This window comes from Heteronotia binoei, chromosome 4 (genome assembly GCF_032191835.1).
Source record: "Heteronotia binoei isolate CCM8104 ecotype False Entrance Well chromosome 4, APGP_CSIRO_Hbin_v1, whole genome shotgun sequence".
Taxonomy (NCBI): Eukaryota; Metazoa; Chordata; class Lepidosauria; order Squamata; family Gekkonidae; genus Heteronotia; species Heteronotia binoei.
In genome coordinates this window covers 40,865,686-40,880,359 of record NC_083226.1, presented here as the reverse complement: position 1 = coordinate 40,880,359, position 14,674 = coordinate 40,865,686, and the positions used below count along the sequence as shown (strand labels likewise).

The window sequence follows — 14,674 nt, the reverse complement described above, 5'->3', positions numbered from 1 at the left end:
GAAAATCTATTTGCAAACAATTACTCTAGTCCAATGCTCTCTTGATGCAACCTAATTGTGTGATAAGAAGTCATCTTTCTGTACCTTGGTAGTCCAGTTTGTCTGTGACATTTTGCCTGCAGTAGAAATCGTGTGAGTGAATATTTGCCCATCATCTGGAATCCATGGACCGCAAATTCTACCTTTGCCCTTTGACAAACAGATTAAAATGAAATGTTGCAGCTTCAGTTTCCAGTACAGTCTTCTTTACCTGGTCTTGTAGCAGTAATAACTGCAAACAAGCGCCAAATCTTGCATAATATGAATAATGAAAAGCACATGTAATTTAGCCTTCATGCATTTCAAGACATGTCATAGCTTATATGCTGGAAATCTTGCTGGTTTTTATTGGGCTATTGGACTCAAATCTTACTCTGCCTAGAAAGGTACTGTTCTTTATTTAAAATATTCCTCAACTACCTTTTCCCTCAAACATGGACAAAGATGCTCACAAATGTTTAAAAACAATATTAGCACAAAACTGAAAACAATAAAAAATACAATTTCAGAAAATAAAAATGATAAAATGTAAAACAAGAATTAAATCACCAGCCTCTGTAATTTCAGTTCTTCTTGAAATGTACTTTTTTTTTTTGCTTATTCCAATTTCTTTGTTTATCCCACCTTTCTTCCAAGGAGTTCTCCCCTCCTCCATTGTGCTCTGACAACCACCCTGTGAGGTAGGTTAGGCTAAGACAAAGTATTGGCAAACTAAGTTGCTTTGCTAAATATGGATTTGAACTCAGGTCCCCAGATTCTAGTCTGCTTCTAACCACTACTCAATACTGGCTCTCTAAACAACCCAGGAAGGGAAATTGTTCCATATACTCCTTATAGGAAGGAGACTTCACAGCTCTTTCTTTTAGAACAGTCAGGAATCATTGGGTGTTTTTACATTCAGTTTGATCCAGAGTTTTAGAGTCTTCAAATTGCCTGCCACTGTTCCACTTTAATTATTTTCCTTTTACATTTAAGCATTTCAATCTGGGGGAGGGTGTCTCTGATCAGAGGGCAGCCAGAATACCAGTGCTTAGTTAAATGTATACGATTGCTTGGAAATCGTGTCAACACTGCAAAAACAATACAAATTTAAATCACTAGATGAGGCAAGCAATAATATGTAAAAATTTCAAGTGCTGTCAGTTCTCATGCAAATTACTGCACCTTGTGGCGGCTTTTGGAGGAGTCTTTTAAAATGCATGAAAACTTCTACAATACAAGTTTGAAATGCCTGTAGAGAAAAGACCAGATCAAAAATAGTGTGCAGAAAAACATTGCAGAAGCAGCTCCAAAACTCATCTCACCGAAACAATTGTAGATGGTTCAGGCAGCAATGATGCAAAACAGTTGTGAGAACGTTAGGTAATGTAAAAGGTGAGTTTCCAATGCGGTGATAGAGTCACAAACTGTCAGTGTAAAAACACCTATTATCAATGCAGCAGAGTGCTCAAGGCATTTCAGTGCAGCAAAGCTTTGGTACTGAGTGTGCTAGCAGACTTACAAAGTTACACAGAGCCAGTAGTCAGATTCAAAACTAATAAGAACTCTTTATTATATGGAACTCTGTTCTAGGCAATAGAGAGAGATAGAATCTAATCTAGCTACCTAGGATGGGAGTGGATGCAGGGGAGTATGCCCTGCATCCATTGTTCAAAAATGGAGACAAGCGTGCTCCTTCTTTGTGTGAGTGTGTGAAAGACTGTGAGAGAGAGGTGTCCCAGAGAATGGCATTCTGCTTCAAAGGGACAGGATAAGATAACAGGAAGGAAGGATACTCTGTGTGTCTTGACCTCTCTATCTGACTAAATCTATGGTGAGCTCCTGAAGTCTGAGTCAAGAGACAGTGCACAGTCCTTCATTTTTCTAACACCAAAGATGTTCAATGTTTTGAAAGTGATTCCAGTTCCATAAACTTTTTTTTTTAACTTGAGAGAGTCAGTTTTGAGTACACATTTTACAGGTTCTCACTTCCCAGCAAGCTGTAACAAAAAGGATTATACCCACAATCTTGCAATAAAATACACACTACTAAGTTCTTAGGGGGTTATTCAAAAATGGCTTATTTCTGATAACTAATTTCAGGTGTTCCCACAACATTGCCCCAATGAAAGTGGCTTTTTCAGGCTAACAGAAAAATCTTGGGAAAAATAGACAGGGTATAAATATCTCTTACTTAGCAGAGCAGCATTCTTGCAATAAAAGAGCATTCCCTATCTCAAAGCCACATTCCTTTTAGCCTTTATATATAGTTCCATCTGAGCAAAGAAGCATGAAACATTTGAACCAAAATGAAACTTTAATCACTGATGGCTAAACACATTTCCTTTTGATTTACTCACAGATCACCCCATTCCCCAGAAGAAAAGCAAGGATTTATAAATCTGCAAACTACGAATTATTTTCCTCCCTGTTACAGTTTACATAATACCTCTGACTGTTAAAAGCACTTCACACATCAGCAGTCAAACTCATATACTATAGGCCAGTATTATTACTGTCCATACTACAGTTTGGGATGTGGTGCTGAGGAAACCATGGCTTCTCTAAGGTCCCCAAGTGAGTATATGGCTAAAGTGAGATCTGAACACCTCAGAGCTTACAGTCTAAACTAGGGTTGCCACGTCTGTGTTGGAAAATACCTGGAGACTTTGGGAGTGGATCCAGGAGAGGGCAGGTTTGGGGAGGGGAGGGGCCTCAGCATGGTACAACACCATAGAGTCCACTCTTCAAAGCATCCATTTTCTCCAGGGGAACAATACAAACCAGCTTTGGTGTAAGTAATACAGAAACAGACTATGCACTGAAAAAATACAGTAATATGTAAATTTTCTATCTTGAAGCTCTAAAAAAATATATTTATCATGTCCTTTTACAATGTATCACACACATATCTCAGAGCCGGGTGCACCACTTTCAAGAGATTGCATTGATCTATGCATAAGAAAGTGATCTGCGGCTCTGTTAGAAATGGTTTGTATGAGAGACTGAGCAGAAGAAGAGCACCAAAACTGCCTTAAGTTCTGGAAGAGGCAAGTTCTCTTTCTCTCTTCGTGTGCACTTTTGTTGATATTCCTCAAGGTGCATGGCTCTGGATCAACATTGATTAAGATGCTACTTTGGACATTGTCATTGAAATTTACAAAGGAGTAGAGCACGAGGTCTTAAGTAGATGTTGCCTGTATGAACCTTGGAATGTGGCTATTGTAAGTGTTATACAGTCATATGTGTGATACATTGTAAAAGGACTTGATAAATATATATTTTTAGTGCTTCAAGATAGAAAATTTGTATATTACTGTATTTTTTCAGTGCACAGTCCATTTCTGTATTTCCTGCAGGGGAGCTGATCTCTGCTAGCTGGAGATCAGTTGTAAAAGCAGGAGATCTCCAGGCCCCACCTGGAGGCTGGCAATCCTAGTAAATCTCTAAGCAGGTGTGAGAAGAGTATTGCAGGTATACCAAGTAAAGAATAGGTGGATGGGATGCTGTCCAACCTTGGTCAGAAAACCTCTAGCAAGGAAAGAGCCCTCCTAGTCAGCTGGTTCCATCACTAAGCTGCTCTTACTGTTAGGAAGTTTCTCCTAACATTCAACTCAACTCTACCCTCCTACAATGTAATCTCATTAGAACTAGCCTTGCCTTCTAGAAAAGTGAAGAACTGCTTCCATCCAAACCAAGTGCTACAGGTTAAGCAGAAATCAAATATCAATAAAACCAATAAGCAAATAAAATCAGTAGTGCCAACTAGGGTAAGCTAAGAGGTCAAGACTAAATGCCACCCTGGAAAGGAATGTTTTCACACACACAATCTTTGGAAGCTTTGAAGGGCCAACACTGGGAAGGAAGTGGCTGAGAAGGTCCACCTGTGGGTTCTGACCAACAGAAGTTCAACTCTCACCAGTCTCTTCTGGAGAGCACTATTTTTCTATCTCCACATCTGGACAGGTTGATAGGGGAGGAGATGGTCCTTCATGTATTGCATCTGTTATTTCCCTCACATATTTCCCTTCCCTTCTATGTAAAGCCAGCTATTGTTCCCCCAAGCTTTGGCAGTTTCTGCATCTGAGGTTAGGTTATGATTTCTTCTAGTTCTTAATGCCTCTAGACTTCCTCTAGTTTCCACCCATACTAACCATGAAAGCCAACGGACAGGAGTGAATGTTTGCATGATGGACACAGCAGTTCTCCCCGTTAGCATCCTTCCAATTGAGAGGGCATTCCTGTTCCTCGCAGAACGTCTTAGCAGCAGCTGCATCACTTAAAGAGAATGAGTTCAAAGGCAGACAATTACTTTGAAATCAATATGCTTTCCTTAATTAATTTTTAAAACATCTTGGCAATAGCAGAACTAAACAAGAATAGATTGCACAGCCCCTTTCCTAAAGACTGTACTATCCCTGTCTGTTTGGTTTGTTTAGAAGGCTACCTCCTAAACCCCACAGTGCTATAGAGTTAGGGATACCAGCCTTAAGGCAGGACCTGGAGCTCTGCCATGGACTGCCCTGGAATAGCAGGGGAGGAGCTCATTGGGGAAGAGGAGAACAGCCCATTCCCAAGCTTCACTTTTGCAAACCCTATGAGGCTGGAATCTCAGTATCTTCCCAAAGGGACCCTGAGCCAGCCTGGAGGTCCTAGTACAGACCTGCTGATGACCAGACCCACCACAGTCTCCTGAAGCCCCCCCCCCAGGAGTATTGGAGACAAAGGACTAAGCCCAGCAGTGCACACCTAGCAGCCTACGACCTCTCCTCTCCTAAGGAACTCCTTGTGAATAGAGGACTTGACTCTGCTTGTAGGGAAAAGCATAATGTGGGAATGAGTGGTACCCAGAGGGAAAACCAATATAAGGCTACAAGAAAACTAGGGTTCCCATGTTGGAAAATATGTGGAGACTTTGGGAGAGGATCTGAGAGAGGGCAGGGTTTGGGGAGCGGAGGGAAGGGGAAGGCAGGGGCTCAGCATGATACAATGCCATAGAGTCTGCCCTTCAAAGCAAGCTATTTTCCCCAGGAGAGTTGATCTCTGCCAGCTGGAGATTAGTTATAAAAGCAGGAGTTCTCCAGGCCCTGCCTGGAGGTTGCAGCCCTAAAGGAAGCTGCAACTGGTGTGGGATCAACTTGTCTGCAGTCTTGTTGGCTACCTCATCAGTTGCCTGATCCTTGGACTGCCTTTGGAATTTTACAACCTCATCAATAGCCAGTGTGAGTTAATGCTGGGGATGTGAACAATGTACATTCTCAGGCAGCCAATTATCTATGCCTTTGTGTGAATAGGCACAATTATCCATTCTGTGGCCAAATCTGATTAGCTGGGTGATGATATCACTGTTCCTAGGAAGAAGGGCTTTTCAGATCCACAATGATGCCATAGCTAAAGAAGTCACTTCAGCCTGAATATTGGAATTTGGCACATTTGTGAACAGAGTGCCTGAATGTGTGTTAGATATAGCATCCATGGTTGCCAAACTCCAGGTGGGGGCTGGAGTTCTTTCAGAGACACAACTGATCTCCAATGACAGAGAAAATGGCAGCTTTGGAGGACAGGCTCTATAACATCACATCCCTGCAGAGCTCTGTCCCCAAATCCTGTCTTTTCCAGGTTTCAACCCAGGAATTTGTCAGCCTGGAGTGGGCTGCCCTAGTAATGCTTCCTTCCTTTCATTTTCACTCTGTCCACTCCCCCCCTCATAAAAAAGACCCCCCCCCCCAAAAAAAATTGTGAAATCTAGTCCAGGCTGGTTTTTCCAACCCTAATAAATAGTTCCCCCCCACCCTGGTCTCATTATTTTGTGTATGTTGGAGGGGGATCTTCCATCACCTCCATTCTTATAGTATTGGGAGTAGCAAATTTTTATTCTGAAGTGCTGCTTGAACACACACAGACTCTCATATAAACCGTTGTATGAAAAGGTGTACCTGTGGGAGAGGATTCCATTCTCCACAGCATATTTGTAAAAGTAATCTGCTGCAAAGACCGAATAAATGACATCAAAGAACTCCCCACTGATTACTTTTTCTGGTGGTCTCAGGACCCAAGCCATTTCTAGGCCTGGAAAGCAAGCAAAACTATGTCAACGTGGCCCAGCTTTCTACCCCAAGGATGACCTATGTAGGTTCAGGCCAGCAAATTCTTATTTTAGCATGACACATTTGGTAGTTTTTTAGATTCAAGGATACTGTGTGTTGTTATTGCCCTCAAAAGGGGATGAGAGAGTCAAAGAACCTGCTTAGTGAGCCTACCAAAAATTTGACTTTTGAGTATGGTTTTCTACCTTTTCAATAAGCTGCTAAAAAGTTTAAGGAAAACTTTGGGCATCCTCATATGATCTGTTGACAGAAGGGCAATATTAAAACTGGAGCTTTGATAACTGCTTTTTTAGAAAAAATCTCAGCTGCTGTTGTATATTGAAGCTTTTGACTCTTATGGATCCTGTGGACAACAATCCAATGGTGCTGTTGGTTCTGTATTGTTAATATTGCTCTGGATGCAAGCTTCAACAGTACATTAATGGCTCACTATAGAGAAATTGAGTAATTAAAGAGCTATGCACAAAATTTCCCTCCCTGATTTATAGACAGGAGTGTGCATATTCTGCAGTTTTGCAGTTTTGTTTTGTTTGTTTGTTTTTAAAATTCTGCAAGAAGGTGGCCAACATTTTTGCAAGAAGTGATGAATGTGCATAATTGGCAAGGGGGGGGGGGGGCGGGGAGACAAAGTGCCTTGTAAAATATGGACTGTGCTGAAGCTGAACTCCAGGGTTAGGGGTAGATCGGGAGTAGCCCAAGAAATAGCCAGACTTGGTCAGACAAACCACTGTTGCAGACCCTGATCTGGAGAGCCCAGGCTAGCCCAGTCTTGTCAGATCTCAGAAGCTAAGCAGGGTCAGCCTTGCCTAGTATTTGGAAGAGTCAAGGAATACTAGAGGCTGGCAAAGGCAAACATCTGTTGCCTTAAAAACAAGTCTAGCTTGCTACCTAGTGGTGCAAAATGCTAAAAGAGCTAGAACTTCAGGCTGCCAGACAATCTCAGCATCTCCTGGCTATACCACACACAACGCCATACAATAATAATAATAACCAGTGCTGCAAAACCTGCTCAGCTCAGACCTGGCCAGCAGCACCAAAAACGAGTTTCAACTGTGGTGCAAGGGAAGGCAACAGGTCGACCAATGCCCACTGCTGACACCACAGGTCAGATGAGTGACCCTGAAGCTCTGGCACAGTAATGCTTAGATGGCTTGTGGATGTGTTACACTGTAAGAAATCTACCCTGTTCCACTGCCCTCCAAGGCACACAAATATTAGTTAAGCAATTTGCACAGGAAAAGCTGGGTCGTAGTCATCAAGTGATTAGTATGTGTGAGCCAACTATAGGGCAGGTGTAGAAGGATGTAAGACACCACTGTTGAAGTCTGCATATCATAACTTCCGCTGCAAATCTCAACCCAGTTTGCAAGCAAAATGCTCATGTGGTTTGGCCCATACTTAATTCATTGGGAGCCTTGAACCTCAGGCTTTTTTTGTAGAAAAAGCCCAGCAGGAACTCATTTGCATATTAGGCCACACACCCTGACACCAGGCCAGCCGGAACTGTGTCCCTGTGCGTTCCTGCTAAAAAGAAAAAGAAAAGCCCTGTTGAACCTCATTTCATTTGCTTTTCCACTGATGGACTAACACAAGAACACTTATGGCTTTGCATGAGTTATAATTTTACCCAAATTCTTTTTAACTCTATGCTTTCAACAAATGAAATGTAGCTGCAGAAAGATGAAAGCAACGTGCTGTTTTCATACTGTTCACAATCAGTAATTCAAGTTTTGAAGGTATCAGCTGTTCATGAACTGAGGTCTTGCCTTTTTTTTTTTTTTTGCTAAATCATTACAATTGCTGAATAGTCGGAAAGATCAAAGCATGAAAATGTAACTACAGAAGCTCTCAGGATTAGCTTGAGTGTCAACTGAATGCAGTCTGGTTTGGGATGTTGTAAAACCTGAATATAACATTGTAACATGTAATGTCTATTGCCAGAATTGCTCGGGGAGCTGCACGCACTTTAGTTATTATAATGACAAAAGGACTATTTTACAAAGCTAAAATCCATCTTCTTTTAAAACTGATGGAAAAGTGCAGCAGAAACTGGTGCCTCATTGTCTGAGAGACCAGAAATATAATATACAAGGTCTCCATTAAACAGAAAAAAAGGTTGCAGGTAGCCCTGTGTATATATTCTAATGACAGCATGTATACATGCATGTATGCACGTAATTTGTTTCTAATTAAAAAGTCAATGTATGTTCAATCTGCAAATAAAACTGGAACCAGTACTTAGATAACTTGCGCATTCAGCTGTACCTGTGTTCAATTTGCTACAAAATCAAGTTACAATGAACACATGTACCATGTACACTTGATTTTTTTTCATAGATGTGTGGAGTCTTATGGATCCTGTGGACCAGTGTTTTCCATCTGCAGGGTCGTGACCCGGTACTGGGCCACGGAAGCCTCACTACCGGGTCACAAGAAAAGCCAAAGCTAGCCCCGCCCCCAGCAAAGCTAACCCCGCTCCATCTCTGTGTTGTGCAGAGAGGAGCTGGGCTGCCTCTCCTTCCTTCTCCTCCTCTCCCAATGTTTGAGAGAAAAGGTGGCATCCATTGGCACTTTAGACCCATGAAGTGTTCTTCAGGGTATGAGCTTTCATGTGCCTTGCAGTATGTTCTTTTGGGGAGATTTCCCTGGGAGGCCTGGACAGCAAAAAAGGGTGTGTGTGTTTTTTCAGCCAGGAGGGGCAGGGAGTGGGCATTCCAGTAGCTGGTTTTTTTTTTTTTTACCAAATGACCCCTGGGCAGAATTTTTGCTGGTTGGGGTCATCTGATGGTGAGGAAGGCTTTTTTTTTCTTTGCCCCTCCCTTCTTTCTTTCCCTGCAAGTGATGCTCTGTCTGTATTCTTGGTGCTGGGGGGTGGGGGAAGCAACAGTAGGAGGGCATGTAGTGCCCTGGCCCCACTGGTGGACATTCTGGTGCTTTTGGGGAATTGTATGAGGGAATTTTGGATTGGATAGTTCACTGGCCTGATCCAACATGGCTCCTCTTATGTTTATGTTCTTTCTTTTCCTTTCTTTCCATTTCATTCTTTCCCTTTCTTTCTCTTTTTCTTTCTTTCCTTCCATTTTTGCTGGAAGATTCATGGGGTCATGATAGATCATCAACTGACGTATTACAATGCCATTCTAAGCGGAGTTACACCCTTCTAAGCTCATTAACATCAATGGACTTTTATGGGTGCAACTCTGCTTAGAATAGCACTATTTGCTTTTGTGATCAATTGATCATGTCTATCCATCTTGTGTGTGATGCTTTGGAAGGTGTGAGCACCTTTAGATTTGGTTTCCTCCACTAAAGAGCATCTGGAAGATTGCTGTTGTTGTGAGATATTCACATTATATCTAGCTAGTTTAACTGTCCACAATTGTGTCCACCTTGGTTAATTCTTGCTTTCCTTTTTACTCTTACCTGGCAACGCTTGGAACAACACACAGCTTAACTGCAATGCTGAGTGGAGTGCATTGGAAGCATTATTGGAATCAATGGGACTAGCTCAGCAGAGATTTTGTTTCAGATTGTGCAATAATATTTGTTTTCATTCTATTTGGATAAATGGTCTCTTGTTTCTAACAGTTATCTGAGAAGAGCTCCACATTTTAGATAGGTTTTTCCTACATTTAAAATGTGAATAGCACAGAAATGCTTGCAAACACTGAAGCACATGTGGTCAGGAAGCCACAGTCCAATCTAGGTGTTTAAGGAGGTATTCAATCTAGGCATTCATGTTGAATGCACAGAACACTTGAACCAGAGAGGCATACATGCAACAAATACGACTGCCATGTGAAGCGTGCAGCCACTCTGCAGCAGATCATGGACTTGTGAAAAGTCAGAACTGCACGAGAGGTCAACAGATCATGGACTTATGAAAGATCAGAACATTTCCTGTTCATTTTTATGTTGCCAAGGAGAAATTCCTGGTAAACTATGTCAGGTACCTGCAATCCTTTTTTAAATGTCTTTTCTGTGGACTACTTCACTGCCAGGCAAGCCTCTGCACTAAAGTTCCTGCATGAGTGCTGATGATTTTCCTTGGCTTGCCTTTCTTTCCAGTCTATCGTTCCAGCACAAAGGAAAGATGCACTCACCTCCACAATCCACCATGTTAAATTCATCTGGTTTCTCCAGAGGCCAGCAATCATAATCAGTGTTGTCCAAATCATGCCAGCCCTCTGCTAAAACAGCCTGCCACAAAGAAACATACAGGAGCTCTTGTATATAGGAATATGCTTCATTTGCTTCTTACATATGCTTTAAAAATGACAGGAGAGATTCTGCTTCCCTATTGATCATTGTGGAACACAGACCACATTCCAGAGCATCCCACAGGCACAGAAAGCAAAGAATCATTTCAACTTGAGTTGGGGTAGAAGGAAGTTTTGATATGAGGTTTTGATTTAGAACATCTGATTGTCACAAACCACATGCTATTCAGTGATAGTTCATGAGGATCCCGTTGCAGTTGACATGACGGAGGTGAGGAGTGGAATCATGGAGTTGACGAAAATGGTGCTTGCCTTGGACCTGGCCAACATTGACCAAAACCAAAACCATTGCCTCTTTCTGCAGGCCACTGGCTGAAGAAGAAGATATTGGATTTATATCCCACCCTTCACTCAGAGTCTCAGAGAGGCTTACAATCTACTTTTAATTCCTCCCCCCACAATAGACACCCTGTCAGGTAGGTGGGGCTAAGAGAGCTCTGAGAGAACTACTTTTAAGGGAACAGCTCTGAGAGAACTTGTGACTGACCCAAAGTTGTACCAGCAGCTGTATGTGGAGGAGTGGAGAATCAAACCTGGTTCTCCCAGATTAGTCCATGCTCTTAACCACTTCACCAAACTGGCTCCCTGAGAGTAAGGCAATCCCTGGCAGCCATATCAGCATCTCAGGGCTCATCTTGAACCTAGCTGGAGCCAGAACAGGTTCAGGAGGCCAATGAGGAATGAAGCCACCACTGCTAGTGAAGAGGAAGCTGAGCCCCAGGAGGCTTTTTGAGCATAAATAATGAAGATAAATAAAAATAAACACTGTTCTTGACTTGGATCACCGCCACCAAACCAGTCTGTTTCTCCTCCTTGCAGTTGAACTGTTTGTTCATTAACTGCCTATTCAGTAAAATGGCTTGAAGTTTCCCATTTGCCAGTTTCCTCTTCATTAAACAAATGTTATGATTAATTCTGTAATTTGATTAATGCATGGTCTGTTAGAAACTGTGGAACAGTCCACAACCCTCACTGCTTATGAGATACGAGATATGAACACAACAGAAGAGTGTCCAAAACAGAAGTGGATATAAGAACAAATTTCTTCAGTTTAATGTGATAGGTATATGCCAAAATTCTAAAATGTACCAAAAAGAGAAAGACTTAGCAGACATTTACATTACAACATCTTCAGCAACAGGTGGATTGTGAAAATGGAGCATCCTCTCTTACAATATGTATTGTGTGAGAGAGAAGGAGGGAGAGAAAATATATCAAAATAGATCAATACAGGGGAAAGTCCCCCGTACTGCATTTGCTCTCGTTTTACTTACTTTATGGTTGCTCCTGTGGATGGCATTGGAAATAGCAATGTGGACTTTGCAGTAATACAATATTTTTTATTGGTTTATTAACAACGGTAACAAGAATTTTATTGTCTGCTAATTTGTACTACAAAGAAGATATTGCTACATTCATATGTAGTTATTTTATTAACCAGAGCTGTTTTATGAATTGTTCCTTACTGCTACTACCACTTTGGTCAAAAACTAGTCACTAAAATTTAGTATTTTCCCTTCAAATCCTCACTCAGATCTTTAGGACCTAAAAGACCTTAACCATAGTTAGTTGTCATGAGTATTATTCTCCTTTAACATCCCATGTACTTTATGGGACTTATAAAATTTGTCATCACTATATGATTCAGATTTCAGATGCATAAAGTTTTATCCTGCCCCAATGTCACTTATTTTTTATAGAATAGTTTGCTGTCAGAATTATCATATGTATATGTTGTTATTATAGAGGACAATAATAAAAATCAAAGTGAAGATTACCTACCAGTAAACTGAGAAAGGTTTGGAGCTCAGGACCAAGTGATGCGACAGCTCCCATTGTCCCGTAACAGACAAGCAAGTATCTGTTGCTGAAGGAGCCAGATTTCCTCCCTGGGCTGCTCTCTTTGCCTTTCCAGCTGCATCAGCTGCAGTTCTTCCTCCCCCCAATATCTTTCCTTGCGTAGAATGTGAACTTCACACTGAGTGAAGAAGCTTTGCTTCCTCCTCTCCCCCTGTGACCAATGACCGTATGCACTCCCTTTCAGCTCATTGTCTGAATTAAGCTTGTTGATCATAAGGTGGGGAACACAGATGGCTCCTCTTGCTCATAGTTCTTAAATCTACCTTTTAAAAAAATGTTTAGGATTCTTAGCATCCCTCATTGAAAAATCTCGGCAGTGTAGGAGAAATGATGCATTGAATGAATTTCACAAAGATGAATAAGAACAATGGTGAACGATTTTTCACACAAAAAACCCATTTATATGATACCAGTTTCAGGTTCAAATTGTATTAATAGCAGTAAATGGAGTGATGCAGTTTAAACTCGTAATTTAAGTGCAGCTCTGGTTTTCAGCATGACCAACATTTGTGAACACACTTAACTACATCAGACTTATAAACAAACTCTGACAACGCAACAAAGAATTCCATTGGGAAACCTACAAATTGCCCTAGCTGACCAATGCAAGGTCTTTCTCCCAGTACTATTGCTGTAACCCTAACAGCTATAGCTGCTTCCAGTTCCCCACATATCAGAACAAGGGGACAATGTATCCCTTTGGACTGGCACTGAGCCTTCTGTATTCCATCATCTACACTGCTGTGCATCAGCAGAAGAGAACATAATTGGCTTCTCAATCTCATTTATCAAAATGGCCCAGGAGATAGCTATCATGTTTGAATAATCAGAATTTTTCCACATTCCTTTGAAGTGTGATAATTTCTTTTAAACATAGCAATAGTAAACCTATATTTTGAGCAATCAAAAATGTTCTCCAAACGCTAGTCTTGACAAGTTGCCCATCTCCTACTTCCAATGGCTCCCCATCCCCCACCTACTGTTGTGGGAGAAGAAAACAGAGGGATAATGTTGTGGATGTGGCAATGTCACTTCCAGTCACCTTATCTGTGACTCTTTAGGAATTCCCTCAATCCTCCCCTATAGAAATTCCCCCAGTCTCTATGATCCTTATTATATGGTCTTTACCACATAATCTCTATAGTCTTTACCATAGAGATTGGGGAAATCTCTACAGCATCGAGCAATGTGGTGTCATCATGCCTCAGTATTCACTTGGTTGTGGTCACCACAGTGCATAATGCTCCCTCTTGCCATGCCCTGTTCCCAAACACTGCCAGGATTGTTAACTACTGGCCTGGCAACCCTAACAGGTGCTAATCTGGGGACTGGAACAACATGACCTCCAATGGCATCCATCCATAGAGGACATGTGGTCAGGTGTATGACATCACTGGAGCTATGGAATGAGAGGCATAATGAAAGAGGTCCTCAAAAGACAGACTAACATGATATGCTGCTTTCCCAAAATGTACATGACATAATCTGAAGGCAGTATCCTGCCCAGAGGTCATTAGTTGGCTCACTCTATTATCCTTTCACTGTTTCCCTCTAGAAGTATTTTATGGAAAGTATGTGGAAACATAATAACTCTTTGAAGTGAGGTGAGAGATAAGTATTTGCCTCGAGTTCACCCAAGGACTCTTTTCACTAAGTGGAATTTAGAACTTGGATCTCCCAGTCCTAGAAGCTACATCTCTCTCTTCCTTCCTCTTTCCCTTCCCCTCCCTCTTTCTGCCTCCTGCATGTGCTAGAAAGTTGGATCTAGTTGTGATTTCTCAGACTGTGTAAAGTAATTCAGATTTTACTGTGTAACATCTCTGTAATTCACAGTTACATGTAGTTGTTTTATAGATACCTTGCAAATTTGAAGTGAAGTAGCTCTAAGACACCCAGGCTAGAAACTTTAAAGGCAGAAGGTATAGTTTCTCAGGTCACTGTGTTAGCAGTTATCCCTCTCTTTCCTAGAGTGCCATTTATGCAGTCTTTTAAACTCTTTTAAAACTTGCAGCCACCTAACTTGCTCCATTCTGGGTCCACACATCAGCAAAGAATGCTTACCAAAACAAAGTTGTCAATCACAGCCACTTGCAACAGGACACAGTATAAAATGTATATTTTGATAACTGCATTTTGAACACAACATGCCACATTCTGATAAAAGAATATATATGTGATGAAATAACTTCAGGCACTGCTAAGGAAAGGGAGAAAGTCCTATAAATGAATTGTTCTTTTACTCCCCTCTAGTGGTTGGAGACAAAAGCAGCAAAAGAGAAGCCTTTCAGAATAGGAGGGGGTCCCCAACCTTTTTGAGCCTTGCCAACATCCAGGGGATGCCTGGAGATCTCCTGGAATTATAACAGGTTTCCAGGCAACAGAGATCAGTTCACCTGGATAAAATTGCCA

The 14,674-nt window shown here is 41.5% G+C and overlaps 1 protein-coding gene across 1 annotated transcript in view; it reads right to left on the bottom strand.

The window, feature by feature from the left end:
- Nucleotides 1-6,079, bottom strand: part of LOC132570097 (atrial natriuretic peptide receptor 2-like) — a 62,884-nt gene extending 56,805 nt beyond the window's left edge. The window contains exons 1-3 of the mRNA XM_060236534.1: nt 5,955-6,079; nt 4,173-4,296; nt 85-189 (exon numbers count right to left, since the gene is read on the bottom strand). Coding sequence (XP_060092517.1) covers nt 85-189; nt 4,173-4,296; nt 5,955-6,079 — 354 coding nt within the window. The remainder of the gene's footprint in view (nt 1-84; nt 190-4,172; nt 4,297-5,954) is intronic.
- Between the last annotated feature and the right edge of the window lie 8,595 nt (nt 6,080-14,674).